At 44.7% G+C, this 25,463-nt stretch overlaps 2 protein-coding genes and 1 long non-coding RNA gene across 5 annotated transcripts in view; 2 read left to right on the top strand and 1 right to left on the bottom strand.

The window, feature by feature from the left end:
• Window positions 1-1,543: 1,543 nt before the first annotated feature.
• Window positions 1,544-5,126, bottom strand: LOC310705452. Its single transcript, XR_014525297.1, has 3 exons — window positions 5,041-5,126; window positions 2,713-2,830; window positions 1,544-1,722 (listed from the first exon to the last, which is right to left on the bottom strand). It is a non-coding gene; the product is annotated as an uncharacterized lncRNA (long non-coding RNA).
• CUL5 (cullin 5) overlaps window positions 4,797-25,463 on the top strand; it is a 48,767-nt gene continuing 28,100 nt past the window's right edge. The window contains exons 1-2 of one of the 3 annotated variants that reach the window (XM_083499535.1): window positions 4,797-4,817; window positions 20,380-20,706. Coding sequence is in view for 2 of the 3 variants with exons in the window: in XM_083499534.1 (XP_083355660.1) it covers window positions 20,683-20,706 (24 nt within the window). In the remaining variant the exon portion in view is untranslated. Of the gene's footprint in view, window positions 4,818-20,242; window positions 20,707-25,463 lie in introns of those variants that run through there. The other 2 variants (XM_083499534.1, XM_083499533.1) reach the window with 2 other exon arrangements.
• Window positions 5,071-15,416, top strand: RAB39A (RAB39A, member RAS oncogene family). The gene is made up of 2 exons (XM_083499995.1): window positions 5,071-5,544; window positions 12,542-15,416. The coding sequence occupies exons 1-2, from the start codon at window positions 5,195-5,197 to the stop codon at window positions 12,966-12,968; spliced, it is 777 nt and encodes a 258-aa protein (XP_083356121.1). The 5' UTR covers window positions 5,071-5,194; the 3' UTR covers window positions 12,969-15,416.

Here is a 25,463-nt window from a genome sequence, read left to right as displayed (position 1 = left end):
ACTAAGGCGTTATAACTGCATCAATGATGTGCTGCGGAATACGCCTGTGGGGAATATTTTGAAAGCAGATATGAAGGAAGGGAATTCGGCTTTGAAAATACAGCTCTGTATTTAAGGAAAAGAGAGAGAAATCTACCACGCTGAAGAATAAATATTGTAGGGAAGCCAAGGAATTCTAACAGCCCAACATGCTGTAGAGTCTGTTCATTTAGCTTACTCGAATTTCTGGAGTTCACCAGCATCTGTGCAAGATTTGGAGCACTGTGGTTCTCAGAGGATGGGTGGAGGGCATTCCTAGGGAGGCACAAACAGATGCCAGCAAAGGCACATGCTCCCCACCAACCCCATTCCCAAGGGTGTCTGTGCAGAGATTTATAGCATGAACTTATGAATGCCTACTCAAAGACATACCAATAGAATTAGTATGGCCAAAGCTCAGTGATACAGGATATGCTTTGCTGGAAGGTGGTTCCAGATTCAGGCACCAGCATCTACTGGTAAGATTCCTCCTGTCTGAAGCCCTGGAACACACTGACACTGAGAGTAGACACTACTGAGATAGGTATAAGGCAGTTCTATGTACTCAGAAGTAAGTCACGTTATCTCATAATTTGGGAAGGACCAAAGCTCAGTAGCAAAGCATCAGCCTTGCACACAGAAGGTCCAATTTTTTATTCCTGGCATTGCCAGGTGGGGCTAGAAATGTCCACTGTTTGAAACCCTGGAGAGCCACTGCCAGACAGAGTAGGCAATGCTGAACTAGATGGACCAGCTGTGTGCCTTTTTCCCCTGACTTCAGTGGGACTCATTTATAAGCGAGGGCATATATCACAGATCAGCAACCAACTGCATGCAGCCTCAGCCTCATGTTGTGAAACTTTCAACACCTCTTGAAGTTGCCCTCGTCTTCCATTCTATCAGAACTCATGTTCATTTCTTCTTTATTTCCCCTGGCTTTTAAATGCACCCTGTTCCTCTTTCGTTGTAGCTTCCAAGCTGAAATGAGCAGCATTTTATTTGTTGGAAACAATTATTGTTGTTGTTGTTGTTTTAAATCTTTTCCAGGTTGCATGGCTTAGAGAAAAGAAGTTCCACCCACCTACCAGCTGTCGGAGAACAAATTAGTAGGCTTCTACTGAGTGTGTAGCAAACTAAAGCCATAAATTACTTTGTTTTCCAGAACAGTAGCTGTATTGAACTGTTGTACTTGTTGTTGTTTAAAAAATCCTCTGTACAGTTAAGATCCCAGCAAACACAGAGGGACTGACTTCTCAGGTTGGGAATTCTCATCTGAGATAGCTCTGGTGAAAACTGAAGCAAACTGGTCTTTATTCTGGATTCATTAATACAGAACACTTTTTCTCTCAGACTTTGTCCACGGCTGGAATGCAACTCATTAACTCATTATCTGGAGGGGATGCAGCCTTCAAAAACATTGCCCACTCTGATGTATAGCACTGAACTGAATGCCTAAGGCATTCTGTTTTAAGTTATTTATTAATTAACTTCACATCCTGCCTTTCCTCCTCCAAAGGAGCTCAGGGCAGCAGCCCAGGGCCATTGAGGGGTGTGGCCTGGAGAGAGGAAGCTCGTCTGAGGAGAGTCCTGAAGGCCGAAGAAAGGGGTTCCAAGATCCACCTTTTATTATTGAAGCTGAAGTTCAATGTCCCTCCTTGACAGCACACCTCTTGTTCCTAAAGCTCCTTTGATTCTGATTCATTCCTGTAATAGGAAATGAAGACAATATTGGGAGCAAAAATGAAATATGAAAAACGGTGCGTTCATCTAAGAAACAGCAGTAATTTCGTTAATGAAATTGTAAATCATTTTACACTTTCTTTGCTGTCTTGAAAATCCCCCTACACTGAGATACAATCACGTGCAAATGTGAGACTAATTGATCAATCAGATGAGGGGTAGATGATGACCAATCACAGTCTTCTCCAGATACATTCATTCATTCAGCTTGAATGTTCCCTACCAGTCACACGTGTCATCAGCTGGGCTTGTGTTGGTCTCTCACATTTCTTACAGAGCAGACAACAGCAGAACTCTTCTGGGCAGAACCACACAAAGTGTGGTGCTGGCACTGGATTTCCCCTATGCCCCATTTTGCCTGCGAGTGATTTCTCCCAAGTGCATTGATTTTCCCCATACTCTCAATTTGGCACACACGTTGCACTGCAGTTCCACTCTGACGTCTGCCTTTCCTTTCCATCTGCACAAGCCAAAAAGCTATGTGCCCTATCCAGGTCCTAAGCTGTGTCCGGGATCACCACAGGCTATGTTCTCAAGTAACCTGATCCTGAGCTGCATAGGGGGCTTATATGTTAGCACCAACACTTTGAACTTGTCCCAGTAGCAGATTGGCAGCCTGTGGAAATACAGCAAGCAGGGAGTTTTATGCTGGAAGTAGCTTGCTCCCACAAGCAACCAAGCCACTGTGTTCTGTACCTGCAGACCAACCTGAAGGGTAGCTCCGCATAGAGCACATTTGCAGGAATCCAGCAGCGAGAAGCATGGGCAACTGTGGTCAAGCTATCCTGATCTAGGAACCGCCGTGGCTGCCTTACCCAGCAAGTCGGAAAAAGGCACTCCCATTCATCAAAGACACCTGTGTCTCTAGTGACAGAGTGGGATCCAGAATCACCCCCAAACTATGCCCATGCTCCTTCAGGGAAAGTGTGACCCCATCCAGGGCAGGTAACTTACTGACATCCCAGATCCAGGAACCACTATCACACACAAGCTTCCATCTTACCAGGATTCAGCCTTGGTTTTCTAGCCTGCATCCAGCCCACAACTGCACCAGCCGCTCCCGATTCAGATGCTACAGAAAAATACAAGTTAGGTATCATTGGAGTACGGATGACACCTTGCTCCCAAACTATTAAGGTTCACTCCCAATGGGTTCATGTAGTTGTTAAATAGCATTGGAAACAATATAGTGAATAATAGAATCATGGAGTTGGAAAGGCCTTCAGGATCAGCTTGCTAGTCTAACCTTTGCAGCTGTCCCATATAGGGATCAAACCTGCAACCTTGGCATTATCAGCACTGTGCTCTAACCAACTTTGCTCTCCAGTGCCCTGAGATCCAACGGGAGTTGTTTTCCAAGAGCATCTGGAGGGCACCAGTTTGAACATTTGCTTTCACTTCACTTCTCCATGAGTTTTATTTAAAGAGGGGTGTTTTGACAAGCTGGTTCCAGTTTTTAAACTATGTGTTTTGTTGCTGGTGGTGGTAATATATATATAGCACTCAGGTCTCTCGGTGTTCCGTTTCGAAAAGGTGCTGAACGGACAGCTCCCTTGTTCTAAACTGCTTGCCACAGGAGATCCTCAGTCTATTTAACAAGGAAGAAGAGCCACTTTCAGGGTCGGGACGTGGACGCAGAGGCCCAGGGCTCCTCAGCAAGGGTCTCCCACACGCAGCAGTTCATTTCACATTTTGCATTCAGTGGAGTAATGCATTTTTCCATCTAAAGACCAACCCACCCACATGATCATTATGTCAAGAGCCTGCTGCCTTATACTGCACCACTGAGAGATCTATTCCATTTCCAGCCACCCACAGAGTGCCACCCATCAGCCAGCGCCAAGCCAAACATTATTCCACTTAGCAAAGCCCAAGAGAAAGAATGCTTGAGCCTTTGAATCGTGCCGGCCGACCAGCACGATTGCCAGTGAGCTCAAAAATCTCATTCCGCAGCAACCCATCTTAAAAATATCCACAGCAATGTTTTTGTAGTGTCAAAATGCTGCCTGACTTCTAAGACAGCAAGAGGAACCAGGCAACCACCTGTTTGATTGCCCTTGGTGTGGTGGAGGTGCATTTTAGCTTGAGAAATTTGCCTTCTCTGTAGCCGGCAGTGTGTGGTTTTGTTCACATGCTTAAGACGCACAGAGCTATTTGCTTTGTTAGCATCTGCCCACGATGCACTTAGGCAACCTCTGATCCTGGAGGTAATAATATAGTCACTATAACAACTTGTAGCCACCAAGAGGCTATTCTTCCAAACTTTCTTTAATCCCTTTTTTAAAGCCATCTAAGGTGGTCCCCTTCATCACATTTGGTGGGAAAGAGTTCCATGGTTTAATAAAGTGATGGGTAAATACTTCCTTGGAGTGGGAGGAGCTGGCAGTCAGGATAGAAAGTCGTGGGTCTGATGCACCAATGTTTACTTCTTCATACATATCTTCCAGGTAATGTATTTTAAAATATACGCCGACAAATCGGACATGCCAATGAAACAAGCAAGCATTTTGAAAACCCGCCGGGCAGGTGTACCTGTCAGTGAGCCAGGATTTGATTCTAGCTCCCTTTTAAAACATACCCTCAGTGGTATCTTCACATTCGCTTTGGTTTTTTGCCACCATGCGGTGATGTGAAACCGCGGCTGCTAAGCCTGTTTCGTGCCTCCTTCTAAAAAGTAGGAGCCCTGCCTGGTTGCTCCGACGTAACCAGAAACAATGTCCTGACTTAAACCCTCCCCAAAGAGCCCAAGAACCCGTTTTCAGTGCCAAGCCTGGGAACATCAATGCGCCTCTCTGGGCACGTGCAGAGTGCTTTTCTCCCGGGGGAGCAGCGACGGACCGGGGCACGAGGCGAAAGGGGCTTGCTGGGCTCTCCATTTCAGAAAGGGAGCCTCAGAGCAAAAAGGGGAAACCGACGCCGAGCCCCGGCAGCCCCTCGCGCAGAAGCGGAGCCAAGCTGCCAATCCACGCCCACCCGACGGTTTAAAAGCCTCCTTCTTTTCCCATCCCAGTGGCAGCAAAGCAGTGGGCAGTCCCCGCCCTCCTCCTCCTCCTCCTCCAGCACCGCCACCACTGGGGGAAAACTGGAAAAAAATAAGCCCACCCACCGCCCAATCGAAGGGAACAAAGGCGCGCCATCCGCTCGCCTGGAATCCTCTCCCTGCTCCGTCGCCCCCCGTCTGGTCTCCTCCGCTTTCCCCTCTCCGTTAGCAGGGCAGGAGGTAAGCAAAGGCAGCTCCATTCCCCCCCCCCAGACCCGACCGCCATCCCTTTCTTTCCCAACCCAGATCCGCCTTGCAGACGGGGAGAGCCCCGGCCCGTGGCTCCCCTCTCCTTCCCGCGCTGCTCGTCGAGTCCCCGCGCTCGGACCAGAGGCGCCTCCGTCCCGCCCTCCGTGCTTCCCTTCCTCCGCGCGTCCCTCCCTTCCTGCTGCGCCAATGCCTGGGATAGGGGCCGTGGGAGCTCGGTGCAGGCACCGCCCGAGGAGGCGCCCCAACAAGGCCGAGGACGGCGGCGGCGGAGGAGCCCACCCGGCCGCCTGCTCCTCCTCCGGGGAGAGCGCCATGGACGCAGCCATCTGGATCTACCAGTTCCGCCTGATCGTGCTGGGCGACTCGACGGTGGGCAAGTCGTGCCTTTTGCACCGCTTCACCGAGGGCCGCTTCCCGGGGCCCATGCACTCGGATCCCACCGTCGGGGTGGATTTCTTCTCCCGCCTGGTGGAGATCGAGCCGGGCAAGAGGATCAAGCTGCAGCTCTGGGACACGGCGGGCCAAGAGAGATTCAGGTATAGCAGGCGCCCCTTCCCGCCCTCCTCCCGAGTAATATGCATGCTGTTTAACCAAGGGGTGTCTCCGGAATCTCTTCCCCCCCCCACGCTGACGAGAGGCTTCTGAGTATATGCAGAGTGCCTCCTCTTCGCCGCAGATCAGCAGCTCCGTGGATCAACCCCACCCGCCTTTCCCGCTCAGGGCGTGTTCGTGCGTGTTAACCCCTTGAAGGTAGTTAACTTTTTGCAGGCATCCTTTGCCAACCTGCTGTCTCCCCAGTTTTCGGACTACAACTTCCATCAGCCGCGACCAGTGTGGTCATTGGTCAGGGATGTTGGGAGTTGTAGTCAGGAAAAAAATCTGGAGGGCATCGTGTTGACAAAGGCTGCTTTGAATGTGCTGATTCAGATCTCTAGCAACACCAGTGTAATTAGGTTTGCAGAAGAGCAGAGTCCCCAAGGCTGGCCCTAACATTAGGCACAGTGAGACAGTCACCTCAGGCGGCAGATTTGGGGGGTCATTTGAAGGCAGTAATTAACTTAGGATGGCTGTGTTTCTACCCCTAGGGAAAGAGGCTTGTGAGGTTTTCTGCCTCAGGTGCTTAAATAACTTGGTCACCTACAGGCACTATGCAGTTTGTCTGGGAAGTGGACACCACTTGATGTTCTTCCTCAGGCAGCAAAATACTTGTGCTTTGTGGCACCTAAAGAGGTTGAGTGTGGCATCAGCTTTGGTGGACCGGTGTTGACTTCATCATCAGGTGCATGAAATGTGGTTCTCTGTGGGGATATATATAAGACACACGTGAACATACACACTAGAGAGGAATAAATGTCAACAATGGGGCCTCTCACATTTCAGGGCATTGGGGCCTCATCTCTTTTCCGCATCCCATAAAGCAGGTTCTAAACCACAAAAGCTTTTGCCACCCTCCAAAATCTGCTTGTCTCCAAGGAAGTCTTCTATATTTGTTCCAACAGGCTAATGGGGCAGACCCCTATGAAATTAGTCACTGTTGTATTCTGACAACCCTTCTTGTGTCCACAACCACCCAGCACCTCCGTCATCCAAGGCCTCTTTCTATCTAAGGCTTATTTTCAGTGAGGCTTTGTTTGTTTGTTTCATTCTCTTTCTCACAATAAGAACCATCAAATTTGGCTTCAGGGCGGACCAAATAAAGTGCATAGTTAACTTGGGGAACTCAGTGCCACTGGACAGCTTTAAAGGGAGAAGAGACAAATTCATGGTGGATAAGGGCTATTAATCATAATGGCTGTTACTAACTCCAAGATCAGAGTCAGAAAGCCTCTCTGGGCAACAACAGGAGGAAAGGAATATTGTCCTCATTAAGAGCATAAGAAGAGCCTACTGGCAGTAACAACAACAACAACAACAACAACAACAACAACAACAACAACAACAACTTTATTATTAAACCAACAGGCAGGACCTGCATGCAACAGTTTTCTCCCTATTTGTGATTCCCAGCAATGTGTATTCAGAGACATGCTGCCCCCAACAGTGATGGTAAAACCCAGCCATTGCATGAATCACCTAAGAATCTGTCCAATCCTCTTTTAAAGCCATTTAAGTTGGTGGCCAATCACTATCCCTTGCGGAAGGGAATTCCATAGATTAACTCAGGTCCTCCATGTGGGCTTCCCTGGGCATCTAAGCAGGTGCCTCTAGGAAACAGGAAGCTGGACTCGATAGACATTTGGTTTGATCCTTGTACAGTACAGTGGTACCTCGGGTGAAGAACTTAATTCGTTCTGGAGGTCTGTTCTTAACCTGAAACTGTTCTTAACCTGAAGCACCACTTTAGCTAATGGGGCCTCCTGCTGCCGCTGCGCCTCTGCTGCACAATTTCTGTTCTCATCCTGAAGCAAAGTTCTTAACCCGAGGTAATATTTCTGGGTTAGCAGAGTCTGTAACCTGAAGCGTATGTAACCTGAAGCGTATGTAACCTGAAGCGTATGTAACCTGAAGCGTATGTAACCTGAAGCGTATGTAACCCAAGGTACCACTGTATTTTGCATTGGTTCCCCAGGCCTGAACTTCAAGTGTTGCTGCTCCTAGGACAGCTAACAAAGAATAAAAGTGATGTGAAACTACTAAAATCAACCAAGAAAATAACAGCAACAGAGCAGCAGGACAATAATGCAAGCATAAAAACGCAGCAGCAGAATAATATTCAGACTGAAGCTAAGTTTGAAAAGGCCTAGGTTTTGTTGTTGTTGTTTTTTAAAGGCCTCATGAGACTCATGCCTATAAACAAGTCGCAGCTTTTGGACATGTGAAGCAATAAGAATAGGAGTAGAAGATATTTTATTCACCACTCAAGGGCAACCATCCCCCAGACAGGTGGATGGGTAAGAAATCCCAGTTGGAGGATGTGCCTTTGCCTTGCTTCCCAAACTCTTGTTAAAATGAACTGCTGATTCCAGCTCCTAAATTTCCTTTGCAGAATTGCTTCTGCGGGGCCAGTTTGACTCCACTTTTCCCCATCTTCTGTGTGAACAATTGGGAAGTTTGATTCTGTTTGCCAAGGCAAACCTTGGTTTTCTGTTCCACCAGGTGTGTTAGTTAACATAGCAAAGTTGGGATGGTTGTGTTATCAGCAACCATTGATGTTATGAACACCCACTTTGCTTATCTTAATCTTTACATTCAATGGGCACAGACAGTCCTTTTTGTACTTCATTGCCATTTGGCTTCATTTCTCCTCTGCCAATTGCCAACAACACTTCATGCATCTGATGAAGTGGATTCTAGACCGTGAAGGCTCATGTCGCAATAAATCTGTTGGCCTACAAGCCCCCGCCAGCCTATTGGTAAGTGTGGTTAGGACTGCAGCCTACGTCTGTATCCAAGTCAAAGTAAATAAAATGAGAGGCCGGTATAGACTTCATACATAATTGTAAGTTAGTAATTTAACATAACAATGCTCAAGGTCGATCTATATTGAAATGAGCCATATAGATGTGTTGTTTGCTTTCTAACTTACCAGTCAGAGAGACATGTTGGAAGAAATGTGGCTCCAAACTGTTTTTGCTTCATTAACTAGCATTTGGCAGTTGGTTTATGACAAATTTAGTCTTATTGAAATTATCACGTAGACCATTATTATAATTATTGTGTATAGCATTCAACATCTGCTAAGGAAAATTATATGCATACTTGATCAGTCAAACAGTACATTGGAAGTTTGCACATTCAAATACTCTCAGCTTCTTGCAGCTGATCTACATGTGAAAATAAATCAAACAGGACAATTCCTAGGATTATACCAATTGAGACTGCAGATAGCGGGTTGTTTTTCAGTGTTTCCTCCAGAAATCATTATTCACTCTTGTTTACTTGTTTACCCATTTGATAGCTTGTGCTGCAATGAACTTTAGGTTAAACAGTGAGACTTGACTCCTCTCATGCAGAAAGCCAGCAGCTCAGGCAGAACATTAGACTGGAACCTTCTACCCAATGTTAGTTTTCTGTGGCAAGGACATTACATTCAGACATTCTGTTCCCCATCTGAACTATAAAATGGTACAGTCCCAGGCAGTGGTTTGGTGGTAAATTTAGAGGTTCAGGAGCTCCTCATCACAGCCACTACAGCCACATTTTAAAGGAAAGTAAAAAAAATATTCAGGCACCCATTTTGAGACATCGTTTTATATGCACACACTGAAGAGCAGCATTACATAGCATAATACCCACTTTATTAGAATCTTCATAACTGCAGCAATGCTATACATAGTTTCTAGGGTGTAAAGTCTATTGAAATCAGTGGTGCTTAACTTCTGACGGCATAGGTTCAATATGTAAAACTCACTGAACATTAACGAAATACCTTCAGTTGGCTGAACTGCAACCTTTGCCTTTTAATTACAAAAGCAAGCAGTTTTGCAATGAAGAGTTTGCCATTTAAATTGCTAGCTTGACATGGGAATCCCATCAAAGTGGCCCCCACCCTCTGTTTGATTGTTATTATCATCATCCTCTGACTTCTATGCTAATCTGTTGCAAAGAAACTTGAAAGCCTCATTATCACCTCATTCACTTGCCACAACAAGGCGATTTGTTAGTTACCACGATGCTCCTCCAGGTAACACCATCCCTCCTGCTCTGAGCTGCAGTCTGCTGCATTTGCTCTGCACTATACCATAGGTTTGAAAACACGTCAAAGTGCAAGTAGATAAATAGGTACCACTCCGGCAGGAAGGTAAACAGCGTTTTCATGCACTGCTCTGGTTCGCCAGAAGCAGCTTAGTCATGCTGGCCACATGACCCGGAAGCTGTATGCCGGCTCCCTCAGCCAATAAAGCGAGATGAGCGCCGCAACCCCAGAGTTGGAAACGACTGGACCTAATGGTCAGGGGTCCCTTTGCCTTTTTATGCCATAGGTCTTGGGAACTCTAACATCTGCCTGCTTGAACATGCAAACACAGAAGTTCATTTCAGCATCCTACAAACCCTCACAATCCCTTTAAAAAACAAGAAGATAATTCCTAGTTCTTACAGTTCTGCAAGTAGGCCATGGTCAAGCGAACTATGCCAAAGAATGCTCTTGGCACCCCCAGAATGATTTTGGATACTTGCTTTTCTCAAACATCAGCACCTCAGTCCTACACGGGAAACGCTTTGGAACCTTGGAGCAAATTCAGAAATGGTATGTGATACAGCACAGGAAATCTTCTGCTCTGGGGTTGTGGGGGAGAGATAAAAATGCTGCTGGCTGCCTAAAGTGGCCTTCTGGATTTCATCCAAAATCTTGAAAATCTATGTCAGTACCTGAGGAATCCTCAGCACAGCAGAGGTTAGTCGATTAGGGCAAATGAGGCACAGCTTATATTTCAAGCATATTCTTAGCCACATCTCACACATCATAAAGAAACATTGCAGGGAACATCAGCAGAGCCTTGTGGCACCTTAAAGGTAGTGTAGTCCTACACACAACTGCTCAGAAACACATCCTATTGCGGGGTTAGATAGGACTTCTAAGTAAGAGTACATGGGATTGCAATTCTAATCAATGATTCTCTCTGGCAGGGTGCCCTACTTAGAATATACTCAAGAAAACCATCTGATATAGATGCACTCTTAGGATCTGATCATACAGCTCAATTCTTCCGCATGATCATGTATGAGGGTACATTTTACTGGACACCTGCAAATTCTGATATGAATACAGTCATAACTTGGTTCTTGAACAGATTAGTTGCTGAACAAATCAGCTCCCGAATGCTGCAAACCCGGAAGTAAGTGTTCTGGTTTGTGAACGTTTTTCGGAAGCCCAACATCCACCGCAGCTTCCACTTGAGTGCAGGAAGCTCCCAATCTAAGCTGCACCTTGGTTTTCGAACAGTTTTGGAAGTCGAACGGACTCCCGGAACGTATTCAGTTCAAGAACCAAGCTATCACTGTAATAAAGTTGTTTTTAAAAAAATAGACAGCTAATTATATTCTTTCCACTTTCTCAGCAGTGTGCAGTATTAACAGGACATAGCAATTTATAATCAAAGTTCATATTAAGCAAGAAAATACTGGACAGGCTCATTTGTTTCAGCAAAGAGCTCCCAAGCAATGGACCAAGCTTCACTGGGAGGTTGCGCTTTCTGCCTTCCAGGAAGAGCATCGTGTTAAAAGAGAGACCAGCTTGGCCCCATCCATTGGCCAGAGGAGCAGCGGATGCAGGGGGGCTTGCTCCCTACCTCCCTGCCAGAAACAACACTTGGTTTCACCTGCAGGTTGTTTTGGGACTTCAGAAGTTCAGGGGAATGAACTTACTTGGATCCCTTCTGTCACCCAGGTGACTAAGACTGGTGGGTTATATGGGTTTGGGGTTTGTGTGTGGATGTGTGTGTGATCACAGCCTCTTAACAAGCGACCTTGAGGACCGTTCAGATGCAGTAGTAGCCAGTGTGGTGGGCAGACCTGTGGAGCCAACCTATGTTGGCAACTTTGATGGGACCAGGGGTAGGGCAACTGCAAGGTCATACAATGGTGGGAGTCCCAGAGTGGCTCGGTCTACCAGTGCACCTACCCAGCCCCGGTCAAACCACTGCCCTGCTCAGCCCCAACCAAGTGCTGGTGGGAAGAGGGGCAGCTCCACAACTTTGTCCCACGACACTGTCTGAAAGGTGGAAAAGAAACCTTATCTAAATACATAAAGGTAAAGGACCCCTGGACGGTTAAGTCCAGTCAAAAGCGACTATGGTGTTGCTGTGCTCATCTCGCTTTCAGGCTGAGGAAGCCGGTGTTAGTTCACAGGCTGCTTTCCAGGTCATGTGGCCAGCATGACTAAACCGCTTCTGGCGCAGCGGAACACAGTGACGGAAACCAGAGCGCGCGGAAATGCCGTTTACCTTCCCGCCACAGTGGTACCTATTTACCTACTTGCACTGGCGTGCTTTTGAACTGTTAGGTTGGCAGGAGCTGGGACAGAGCAACAAGAGCTCACTCTGTTGTGGGGATTCGAGCTTGTGACCTTCTGATTGGCAAGCCCAAGAGGCTTAGTGGTTTAGACCACAGTGCCATCCGCATCCCGTGAGCTGGCTTGGCCATTGCAGAGAATTAGGCTTGCAATCCTGCTTCTGTTGCATCCTTTGGTCACATTCACAGCATACATTTAAAGCACATGACATCCGTCCGTCCGTCCCCAATAGTCCTGGGAACTATAATTTGTTGGGAATTGTAGTGTGTGGGTGTTCTAACTTAAAAACTATTGGTGATGGCTGGGGAGGAGGGTAAGGGAAAGTTAGATATGCACCATAGCTCCCATCAGATGACTCTATTTTCTCTTCACATAATTTGTAGAATAATTGCAAAAAAGACTGACCACCGCTACCGAATTAGAGCAATTCTTCTAATTTTTCTTTTTTTAAATGCCAGGATTTCATTTTGTTCTAAGATCTTCTCCAGCTCACAAGGATACTCCTGTCTTTAAAGAAGTAAACGCAGACAAGCTGGAATGTTCTTTCCTGTTGAGCATGTTTCTCCCCTTTTATTTTGCAGGTCAATCACGCGTTCTTATTACCGAAATTCGGTAGGAGGCTTGCTGGTGTTTGACATCACTAATCGGTCTTCTTTTGAGCATGTGTACGATTGGCTTCAGGAAGCTAAGATGCATGTGCACCCTTTCCAGATTGTGTTTATCCTGGTGGGACACAAATGCGACTTGGAGACGCAGCGCCAGGTCACGAGAGAAGAAGCTGAGGAACTGGCATCCGCCTGTGGCATGAAGTACATAGAAACATCAGCCAAAGACGCCACGAATGTTGAAGAATCCTTCACCGTTCTCACTAAAGACATATACGAACTTGTGAAAAAAGGAGACATTTCGATGCAAGAGGGTTGGGAAGGGGTAAAGAGTGGCTTTGTTCCAAATGTTGTACATTCCTCAGAGGAGGCTACCTCACTCGGAGACCAGTGCCCTTGCTAAATCGCTTGCATGCCAAAGAAGCGTAGTATATCACGTGTCTGGAGAACAAGGCCCGGTTATACAAAATATTATATATGAAGTTGCATTAGATCAGGGGTAAGCAATATCCACTGAGTTGCTTACAGCCCCTACAATACTTATGTGTGGCCTGCACTCTCCTATAAAGATCCTGAGACTCACAGCTTTTGATTAAAAAGCAAAGTACACTTCTGGTAATTAAATATGGGGTGGCAAAGACAATGAAAACAAAGAAGCAGGTTGGAAAAAAAAAGTCTGGATGATTTGTTTTCCACTTGTGATTTTTCGAAGTATATCTCAAAGATTTCTTTAAAAAAAAAAAAGCAGTCTCAGGTTTCTTCAGCCTTTGTTGCTAGTTGTTTTTCAGAATGTTGAAACAATGGGTTTTTGTCACGAGAAGTGCGGCATATCCGCCACCCTGTAGTTTGGCGACCACTCTGTGCATGAAAATGATACGCAAATTACATGAATTATCTGCAGCAAAAGTTGTGCAGTTCTGCAACAATCCTCTGGTTCCTCGTGTATTTTTTCGAGGAGATCTTGATGCTTTGATCACGTTGTATAAGCCTACATGGGATCATCAACTCTGTTTGAGATCGTAGTGGCCTATCCAAATCACAGAACGGAAGTTACCGGTAAATGTTTTGCTTATTTGTACCGTCATATAATAGGGAGCTTTATATTTCACAGTGAATCAATTTGCCTGGGCTGGACGTGATACGATTTCCAAAAAATGGTGCAGTGTATTCTCAACCCCCAAGAGCTTTGTACTGCTGTCCGACCCTCAAGGAGGGGGGCGGGTAATTGCAAAACTGGGGAAGGGATACTGTGCAATCCCCATACATATCCTCTAGACCTTCCCCTGCTGTAATATATGCAACAATGCTGCCAGCAACAAAGCTGAGTATTTCATAACTATAAAGCAGAGGCAGCGAGACTCCAGGAGGTGGGAGAGGCATCCCTCCTAATTTCCTTCCTCCAAGAGACATTTATATATTATATTTATTTGGCACTTTTCTCACTTTAAGTTGCCAGGGACACATTTATTCTGCATCCAGTGTGCTCCCACCGCTGGCTTTCGAAACCTCAGCCACAATGCATATCTACCCTGCCATTTCTTGAGCAATACTGCTGTTTGGTGTGTTTTCCCTCAAACTGGATTTGATCCAAATGGAAAACTGAAACCACATTCACTTTGCTGTTAAGCTAACGTGTGTACCTTTGAGTCTGCCATTGCACACGCACGGATGACGGATGATATAGGAGTTTGGAATTGGTGGGGAAGCCAAACATTTAACGTGCATCAGATAAAGACATGCCTCCTTTCTGATGTGCATGATGGCTGCAAATGTAAATAAAATTCAGTGGGGGAAACACGCTCTCTTGTGTTTTCAGCCACTAATGTGTGCATAGGCTTAAACAAGTCTATTCCCGATCTTCCTTTGCCCTCTTTCCACCCTTTTATTTTTTTTTTCAGCCGACCCGTGACTGTCTCAAACTGCTCTCAGCCATAGATTTGACTGGAAGACAGTCTGATCAACTGGTTTCTTTACACTCTTCCCCACTGCCAGCTGATGTCAACATCTTGTAACGTCATGGATACCTGCCAGGATGTTATTAGGTTTTTTATGTCATTTTTTTTAACCTGTGTATTTCTGCATACCTAGGGAATCCCCCGACTTCACAGAAGCCATTTGCTCATTTTTGAGTGGCCTCCTCTTACACTTGAAAACCACTGCTTTCATTATGACTCGAGGGAACAATATATATAGATATTTATCACAGAAAAAAATGCTTAGCAGCAAGGTGTTTTCTACAATGCTCTTATTACTGTTTTTATTATGTACAAGCTTTTAAGACATCACATTTTGATAAGAGGTTAAAATAAAACAATGGACTGTACTTATGCCTGATGAATCCCAGATTTGATTCACTTGGCCTTATTTCTGGGAAAGGGCCTGTTGAAGAGTGTTGCCTTGTTCTGTCATCTCTTGTGCGACTTTGCTGCAAACATTGAGTTTTCCTTCCCACCAGGGCCTCTCCATAGACTGAAATGGTGGGGAAGCTCCATGCATGTATGGGAAAGCTTATACACACAGGTAAGCCCTGTGCAAATCATAGCATATATGGGCTTTGCATCAGTGCCATGTACTCTTCTATTGCATTCCTTTGCTCATGTAATAAATGTATAGGAAGTAAACAGAATACAGTTGCGCCATCACTTTTGATATTCCTGTAGCAATGGAAAAAATGTTATAAAGATCAATATATTTCTGAATCTTTAAAAGTGCATGGAAAAAACACTGTTTACAACAACATATTTTCTCTCAACGATCTATGTAACTACTGGTGGCTTAGATACAAAATAGTTTTCTCTGTTGCCAACTGTGTAAATAAACCACTTAATTTGCCTAATGGGTAAATACATAATTCCAAGTATAAGAAGTTCCTTTCAGCCGGCCTTGCAAATAAGCCCATAAAAGGATCACGACCAACAAACTAATTAGTCATACATTCTTCTTGTGTGAACCGGTGGTATCCAAAGTACGAGAAAGTCATCCAGCCATGATGGAAATCGTGACCAATCCCTTCACTAATTAAATACAGAGGATCAACTCCTGAAATAAAACTGGAGACTTTTGATTTAAATTTGTATTTACGTTACTGTGCTTTCATTGTACAATTTCACCTTTGATCAACCTTATGTTGATCAGCCTGTCATCTTGGCATGCAAGTACTGTATATCCCAGAGATTTGATTTCTGACATGTGCATTATGGAAAAGTCTGCAGGCACAGACAAGAAAGCATGGTCACTGCAACCATTGCCATAGGAGCAGTAAAGAGTTGCCACAGGAAGTATGAGGAGTCTGTCTGAAGCCTTGCTCTTAGGAAACACTGATATTTTCCTCCTGCTCTGTCTCAGCCACATTTGGAAAGAGCACAAAGCACAGCAGGAAAAACTGGTCAAGCTAGAGGGACCAGAAGCCAGTTTAAAGGAAAAACTCTGACCATCTGTCTACTGGCAGAAAAAGTGTTGTAGTTATACCTTTGTAATTTCTAAGAGCATGCCTTGTGAATCACAGTTGGGTCAGAGGAACTCAGCAGTCAGTAGTGCCACACTTAGGGGAAAGAGTACAGCTTTTGCATTAGGCCTGCCCTAAGTTCAGTCTGTAGTTACATGTTCTTTCAGCTTGGAAAATATTTCCACATGCACCCCTGAGATGCTGCAGTCAAAAGTAACTGGCACTGGACTAAATGGACCAATGATCTTGCATGGGCGGTCACCAAAATGCTTAGAAGAGATGTCTCTTTGCCCCTGTGTGCTTCCTATCACCTACCTCATCCAGCTTTCCCAGGAATACTCATGCACACACATATATCCATGTGCAGGAGTATGTTATTTCCACATCAAAGCTTTTGGTGTAAGTTTCCTTGTGTGGCATTCCTTGAGTGGCATCTGTCAATTGTATGTGAGTGGAATTAGGTAAATATATTCAAGAGATACTTCTGTGTTTCAGGTTTAAACACGAGAAGAACTCATACCATCACTAATCATTTTCAAGGAGGTGGGGAAGAAAGATGCAGTTTGCATTGTAATAGAATGCTGTGGCTATGGGATGCATTTACAATTCTCAATACGAAGTTCAAACACTGCACAGGTTGTGGGTGATGGGGATGTAAAACACTGTAGAGCAATTTATGCAGCATGGTCTCTCAAACATAATTCACTAGTTTTTATTTCTGAAGTTGCACTGAAGCATTCAGCTGGGAATCATAAGACAGCGCTCACACTTCCTGCTGTATTTATCCAGCATAATTTCTGATGGTATAGTCTACTCAGTAAATCCTGCTGTGTTTGTTTATTTATTATATCTATAGTTCACCTTTTCCCCAAGCAGTTCAAGCTGTCATATATAATTCCCACAACAATTGTGTAAAGTAGATTAGGCTGAGAGTAAGTGACTAGCCCCCAGGGTCACCCAGTGAACTTCCAGGCTAAGTGGGGATTCAAACTCTGGTTTCCCAGGTCCTTGACCAACACTCTAACCACTACTTCACACTACCTCTCTATCTAACTGGTGTTCACTGGGGCTTACTCCTACGAAAGTATACTTGGGATATTATCCGAAAAGTACTGACTGCAATGGCGTAGGCTGCAATCCTATACCCACTTGCCTGGGAGTAAGACCAACTGAATGCAGTAGAATTAGCAGTAACGAAATTAAAAGACGCCTGCTTCTTGGGAGAAAAGCAATGACAAACCTAGACAGCATCTTAAAAAGCAGAGACATCACCTGATGCCCTACTGAGTGTCAAGAAGACTGCTCATATATTGATCCATAGCAGATTCCAACATACAGTTAGAGTAAAAAAAATTAGCACATTGCAGGACCCCCCCCCCCAAATAGACCAGAGGCAATTAATATTTCGTCCAGCAGAGCTGAAGGCAAATGAGCAAAATGGCCACAAATCCATACATTTTCAGTACAGTGGTACCTCAGGTTACATACGCTTCAGGTTACATATGCTTCAGGTTACAGACTCCGCTAACCCAGAAATAGTGCTTCAGGTTAAGAACTTTGCTTCAGGATGAGAACAGAAATCGTGCTCCGGCGGCGCGGTGGCAGCAGGAGGCCCCATTAGCTAAAGTGGTGCTTCAGGTTAAGAACAGTTTCAGGTTAAGTACTGACCTCCGGAACTAATTAAGTACTTAACCTGAGGTACCACTGTATTGGCGTTGTCCATAAGAAATTCAGTTGCAGCAGACTTAACTTAAACTTACAATAACTTAACAATAAGACTAAAACCTTCACACTATATACAGAACACTACACCAGAAGGAAAGAGAAAGTGAAACCCTGGCTCCTTCTGACCTTATTATTATAGTCAGCATTAACATTGACAGAAGGAGATAAGAGAATCAGTTTAAACTAGCTATACTCAGCTTCTCTGAAGGAATAACCCAAACACCAGGAATCTTCAGCTTGCTTTTAGGCAGAATAGAAACTTCCTTGTCAGCTAGGAAACTTCCAGCTTGCACCAGCTTGTACCACACAGAGAAGCTTCCAGAACCCTCTTGAATCAATTAGAATAAGAAAGATCTCTACACTTTAAACCAATACTTTCTGCACCAAGAAACGCAAACTGACAATGAGTTCCAGAGCATGGTCTAAGAAGGACACGTGATGTGGCCACCTTGCTAAAGCTAAGCCAGCCTGCATCAGGCCAGGGTCTGGATGGCAGACCCCTGTAGACAGTGTTGATTTCCATGACGAGATATGCAATATAAATACAGTAACACAACGGCTTACTATATGTGCCATGTGCCCACTTATGAGAACAGGATATGTCAGGAGTGCTCTGATGGTGTTTCCTGCTTGGCAGGGGGTTGGACTCAATGGCCCTTGTGGTCTCTTCCAACTCTATGATTCTATGATTCTGATTCTAGGATGCTGGACTAGGTGGGCCTGATCCAGAAGGTCTCTCCTTCTGCTCTTATGGAGCTTCTGAACCAGGCCCAGGAGCAGCCCCACACAGAGCTCATTGCAGCAATCCAGCCTCAAAGGCTCCATCACAGGGACTGTAATGGTCAGGCTCCCCCTGTCCAGGAATGGCCGTAGCTGGAAAACCAGATGATGCTTCGTAAAAGGCACTCCTAGCCAGAGGGCAATTAGTGGCAATTACCCCAGCTCAAGTTGGTGATGTAGGTACCACCGTACATTAATTATTTTGCTTAATGTCAAAATAGGTTTCTATCCATTTCCCAGTGTATAAAGACCAGTTACACCCAATAGAGACCAATACCAGAGAGAAATCTTTTGATGCAGCTGGGGCAGAGGAAGGCACATGTAAACATCTACCTGTCATTAAAATACACAACAAAACCATCAGATTCAAGTATACATTGTGGCAGTGAATCCTGGAAGACCTACTCGCTGCCTTGCTGGCCTTTTCCTATCTGGCCTGGGACTGACTCCAGCTACAAAAGCGGAGGCTGCGGAACAGTATTGCTTAGGAGTTTTATTGTTGTGGCTACAAAATAAAAAAATTCCTTCCAGTAGAGGAATTAGAGACCAACTAAGTTTGTTATTGGTATGAGCTTTCGTGTGCGTACACATCTCTTCAGATACCATTGTTGCTGCTGTTATATACATTAACCTTTCGTATTTTTATTTTCTAGATCTGATGATGATATAACTGGAAATTGTTCTGATTTGGCCGTGTGCTTTTTGAAGCGTTATATTTATTGCTTATAACTGACTATACTCTTGGGGTCCCTTCCAACTCTAAGATTCTATGGTTTTATTTAGCTGAGATTCCTGCATTGCAAGGGGGTTGGACTAGATGACACTTGGGATCCCTTCCAACTCTATGACTACCTTTTCTTTTTTGCTACGTTCACAGTTGTGGGCAAATCTTCTACTATTATTATTATTATTATTATTATTATTATTATTATTATTTGTGTAATGTTCTATTTTATGTATATTGGAAGCCAGCCAGAATGGCTGGGGGCAACACAGTCAGATGGGCGGGGGTACATACAAATAAGATTATGACTACAGTGGTACCTTGGTTCTCAAACACCTTGGTACTCAAACAACTTGGAACCTAAACACTGCAAACCTGGAAATATGTGTTCCAGGTTGCGAACTTTTTTTAGAAGCCAAACATGCTCCATTTTGAGTGTTACACTTCTGATCTGAGTGCCACACTTCCGTTTTGAGTGTTACACTGAGGTCTGTCTGTTTTTGCTATTTATTTTGCATTTTTGCGGTTTTTTGTTTTTGTGACTGTGTGCATTGCAGCTTAGCTACTAATTAATTGATTGCGTGACTGCACTACATTGTTTATTGCTTTCATTTTATGGCTCAATGGTCTCATTAGACAGTAAAATTCATGTTAAATTGCTGTTTTAGGGGTTGTTTTTAAAAGTCTGGAACGGATCAATCCATTTTGCATTACAGTGCTTCCTATGGGAAAGCGTGCCTTGGTTTTGGAATGCTTTGGTTTTGGCACGGACTTCCGGAACGGATTTAAGTTTGAGAACCAAGGTACCACTGAACTATGACGATGCTGGTAAGTCGCCTCGGAGCATGGGAAGGCGGTGTGCGAATAAAAACGATGCTGCCACAGCAACACACACACACACGTGGAGCTGGCAGCCTTCGCCACACCATGAGGGAACACCGCCGAGGCCTGCGCTCCGTCGAGAGCGTGAGGCGAGGCAGGCGCGGCCTCCGCCCTGCAGGGGCCGCTGTGGGCCGGAGCCGCTCTCCCCTCTCAGCGGCCGGCCATCCGGCTCCTCGGCGCCTCATCATGTGGGCTCGCCCAGCCCCTCGCGAGGAGCCGGGCTGCTGCCGCTGCTACCGCCGCCTCCTCCTACTCCAGCGCCCGGAGTCTCCCGCTGTCTGGGCTGGTTCCGCCATGAGGCGCTGAGACCCGAGGCAGGGGAGCCGTCACGAGCCCGTCGCCCAGCGGCTGAGGGGGCCGAGCGGCCGGGTGGACGCCGAGCCGAGGCTCCCCACACGGTTCCGTCCCGCGCGGGGCGGCCGAGACCATGTAAAGCGGCCCCAGCCCGAAGAACCAGCCCCGGACGACGGGGGAGCAGCTGACGCCGCCGCCGCCGCCGGCTTGTGAAGGCCCCGCAAGGGCGCCTGTTTCTCTCTGTGTGTTGTGTGTTTTGTGGGGAACATGGCGACGTCTAATCTGTTAAAGGTGAGAGAGAGGCAACCCCCGGCCTGGTTGGGCGGCTTGCCTGCCTGAGGGAACCTCCGGCCTTTGGGGGTTGGGTGATATGTGGGGAGGAGCTGCCTGGCTGATAAGGAGAGGGAGGGATATATATATATAGCACAGCACATTACATACATACACACACATATATATATGTATATGTATATATAATATATATATTGCTGTGCTGTGTGTGTGGTATTTTTTTAAAGCATATATATATTATATATATATATATATATATATATATATGTAATGTGCTGTGCTTATATATATATATATATATATATATATATATAGCTGTGCTGTGTGTGTGGTGGTGTTTTTTTTCCCCCAAAGCACCGAGGAGCACTTCCGGCAAGTTTGCTCTGGATCTCGGGAGGATGCAGTTAAACACCCCCGTTGGCTTATTGCAGCGTAACAAAGCAGATATATCACAGGCAAAACATATTGGCTTCTGGGTGTCTGCCTAAAGAGACCCGACTGCCAGGTTAGGGTTACATGGTAGGAAGGCGGAGAGCCACGAGCCTAAAGGTTGGAAGCCTGCACTGAAAGGTTGAAAGTGAACGAAAATGCAACGGACTCGTGTTTTGGGCTATGTCTCATTTTTCTAAACTAGGGTGGAGCACATCCGACTTAACCTGTGTACATCTCTGTGTGTGCGCATCTTATAAGGTGAAGGGAGCGTTGCATTCCCTTCACAAGGTTTTTCTGGATTTCAGCCCCTGTGTCCTGCAGGGCGAAGGCAGGGGAAGAAACAGCATTTGAGGAAAATGACAAGTGCTCTAAGACATGGTGGTCCTAAATGTATTCTCCGCACCCCAGCCTCCACCCCCCTCCTCCAACCATCAAGGGTTTTCAGTGGGGCGTATGCAGGACAACTTCACACTGGATTTTGCCCCCCCCCAATCAGATTTGTTGTCAGCCACTTTGTTCCCCTTAATCATATCCAAAATTTTCTGCTGGAGGTGCTTACCTGCCTTTGCACATTTATTATGTTTGTTTGGTTTATACACTGCCCTTCATCAAAAGATCTCAGGGCAGTTAACATCTGCTTCCCAGTTGCTATCTTTTGCCCTTTCCCCTTGAACTCCATGTATCCTACAAGAAGTGCCAGCCTTTTGCTTCTGAACACTAGTTTGTTCTGATGTAAATGAATCCCATCTTCAACTGGAAGCATGGACTGAGAAGGGTGATGAAATACTACAAACTTTAATGTGCTCTTGCACTCCACGTTTGGGATCCTTTCATCCCTTTCATTAATTAAACTGAAAGCAGAGGATGGGTAGGCTGTAGAAGGCAGGTAAAACTCAGGCTAGGAACAGAAGGACTGGAGCTAGGAAACAGATTAGATAACAAATCAGGAGCATAGGCAGTGAGTGGGTGAATGTGTTTGGGGACATAAAAGAAAAACAAGTGCTCAGTATTGTAATTGAGGATTGGAGATGCTGAAAAAAAGAAAATCTCAAAAGGAGTAAAGCTGTCAAAGGAAAATAGTGCAGGAAGGGTGGTAGTGGGAGTGAGTATGTAGGGGGAGAGTATTCTTAAAACGCACAGATGTAGCAGCTTGTGTGTGCGCAAGATTGTGTGTGTTTGTGAATAGCAGAGGGTAGCCAATGTGGGACCCTCTAGAAATTGTGAACTCTCAACAGCCACAGCAAGCATAGTCAGTGGCCTGGAGTGGTGGGAGTTCTAGTCCAACAACATCTGGAGGATACAGCCTTAGCCCTTCCTGGTATATAGCAAAGTGGCAATAATTGAGGGTAGGGCTGGAGAAATCTCCAATACAGATTTTTCCCTCCCCCAATCTTATGTGTGGCTGACCCATTAAATTTGATTTTTGTCCCCAAACTCTGAGACTGAAATAAAGAAATTTAGAATGTTTTCCATTCCTGATAGGTATTGTAACAAATTGTCATTTAATCACTAGGCTTGGGTGTTATGCATTAAGCAGGTTGGCACTAGCTTTTTTGAAAATTGATGTCTGGTGAACTTGTTTTAAGCTAAACACTGCTGTAAGAGATTGTAGAACATATAGGTATATTTTATTATTTGCTTATTAAATGTTTATGCTGCTAGTATAACTTAAATCTCTAGTTTAAAACAAAAATACAGCAAAAAAATCCTAAATATGAGATAAAACATGTGAGAATGTTATAAGCTATTTTGCTATAGCAAAATAAAAATACAATAGCCAAAACTTATTTGCTTTATGCAAAATGTACAAGCCCAAACCATTGAAAAAGTGTTACTGTATTAAGTGACTTATTTGATAACTCTTGTCCCCTGATCATGTTGCTGTCAAATGATAGGTTGAGAGAGGACAACAGACTTACTTTTCTACCTCTTGTTGATAAATAGATTTGTAAAATTATTGTAATAACTTTCAGGAGAAAGTATACTCTTGTGAAAGTTAACCTATGCCTTTTTCCTGTACACATCAAGATATTCATAACTGGAGAAATGAATGCCATTTATCCAGCAGATAATTCAGATACTTCGAAGTTAAAATATAACCAGAATAGGTTGTTTCGTGAAGGTGAAATTTCAGTTTTCACTGTTTTCTGAAAATTATGAAAGAGGTTTAAGTTTTGCCCTTGTCCGAATTTGTAGGTATGTATAACCAAGAGAAGGGATGTAAAATAGTGCCCATGTAGAAGTACAGTGCTTTCTTCTTGAAACAATACTCTAAAAACATCTCCAACATTAAAATTAAGTACATGCAAACCTAAGATCAAGCAGGTTGAAATATTTATGCTTTTGATCTTACTTTTGATAGGACTGGGATTATGAAGTGAAATATGAGGCTGCTTTTAGAAAGAGGCACTTACTTCAGAAGTCTTCCAAGAAATATATAGTGATACCAAATTGAAATGTCGAGGCCTTGATGGCTGTAATCCATCTGCCAAACTCCCTTTTCTAGAGCATGTTGCAAACCAGTGGCCTATGGGCCTCATCTTCCCCTGGAGGTATCTTTATTTGGCCACCTGATGACTCTTCTCTAACCCCATGAGGAGATATTTCAGGAAACACACATTCGTTTATCTGTAGTACCAGTGATGATGAAGACACCCCATCTGAGTGTATGTGCTGGGGGATGTCAACTTAGTAATAGAGCCAGACCATGTATGGTAGGCTTTAATGGCACTGGCTCTTTAAAGTCTGAAGAACTTTAATTGCCCCAGAGAGTACAGAAGTTTGCCATCCGTGCACAATAGCATTCTTGGCAAATAAAGCCCAACCTCTGAACTGCTTCCCAGTTACCTGTGGCTTTGGAATAGGCTGAGCTATTAAACTAGGTACGGTAAATACACTGTTTCTCCCTACACGTCACCATCTAGTTGGAGTTCTCCCGTTCTTTCTACTAGCAGACAGGCACTTCTCGCTCTCTTTCTAAAGCCATTTTTTCTTCTTGTCTTTCTATTCAACGCAGGCAGGTTCTTGGCTTAGTCTGCAGGAGCCAGGTCAGATCAGTTCGTTCTTTTGCTCTGACCAGGGCAGGAGAACCAAGAAGTTAAATAAATAACCATTGGCTCTTTTTCTAATTTAGTCCCCCTTTCTTCACCTTATTACGGAGAACATGCACCCAGCCTCACAAGTGCAGATCAGCCCTTCCTTCCTACTCAGAAGCTAAAAGTATACAAAAGGGACAAATATACCCAGCCATGAACTTCCCTTTTGGCTTTCTGTCCTTTTGCCTCCCTCATTCCCTGCCTTACCACTGGTCTTTGCCTCCCTCTCCATCTGGTAGTGAAATCCATCTCCTTTCCTTGTTTAGGCCTGAGGCAGGTATTTGAGATTGGCTACCAAGTGCTGGATCTCTGGGGTTTGTTAAGATGCCCAGGCCTAAGTGAATGCATTATGGACAGTGTTCATATGGCTAACAGCTATAGGCTGAATTGGTATTCATTTACATAGGAGTATGTCTCATTGACAACAATGCAGTGATGTCTGAATAAGCCACAATACAAATATATTGTGGCTTCTTTCTCTCTCCTAGGGTCCTTACTCTGGTGCAGTCTGTAGCAGCCATCATCACTTGTCTCAGCCTCTCTATAACCCCTGATTTCCTATGTCGCCCAGTCATTGCTTCTTGACTCCATCAAGTCAGTCTTGCAAATTAGGCAGTTGTCACTTTCCTATCTACTGCCACCGCCTGCTAAACTCCCTAAGTTTTGACTTCGGCAATAAAATGCAGCAATAAAACAGATGCTAATGTGTTGTAACAGTAGGACCAGAATTCCATTGATTTGCAATGAAGCCATATTAAAGCAGTCTTTGGACTTATTTTTCATATTTCAGGCATCTATAATGTTGGCTCCTAGAACAAATACAGTGATAAAAAAGCCATGTGAACCCTAGTAGTCAATGGAGCATATATGATTCCAATAACATCAGTAAATTCTTAGTATTTAGTATACAAGGCTCCCATGAATAACCACAGCATATGATGCTGTCATGGGTATATAAAATGGGTAGATAAAATGTTTTCTTAGTATCAGAGTAGCTTCTGGCATCTGCTCAACATCTGAGTAACAGTTCCTCTTAAATTCTCTGCCAATATACATAGTGAATTCGTTCATCCCAGCAATATGTATGTGTATGAAAATGTTAACTACTACCTGATAGTAACCAGTGCTGCTCAGAAATTCTATGAAACCAAGAATTACTGAGTTTTATAAATAGATCATTTGTTTTTAGGTGAGCGCACACACCCTCATTGGCCTGATCTGAGCGTCCAG

The sequence above is a fragment of the Podarcis liolepis genome (assembly GCF_965112155.1).
Source record: "Podarcis liolepis genome assembly, chromosome: 4".
NCBI classification, from domain to species: Eukaryota; Metazoa; Chordata; class Lepidosauria; order Squamata; family Lacertidae; genus Podarcis; species Podarcis liolepis.
The sequence above is the reverse complement of the archived record's forward strand: the minus strand, read 5'-3'. Positions and strand labels throughout refer to the sequence as shown.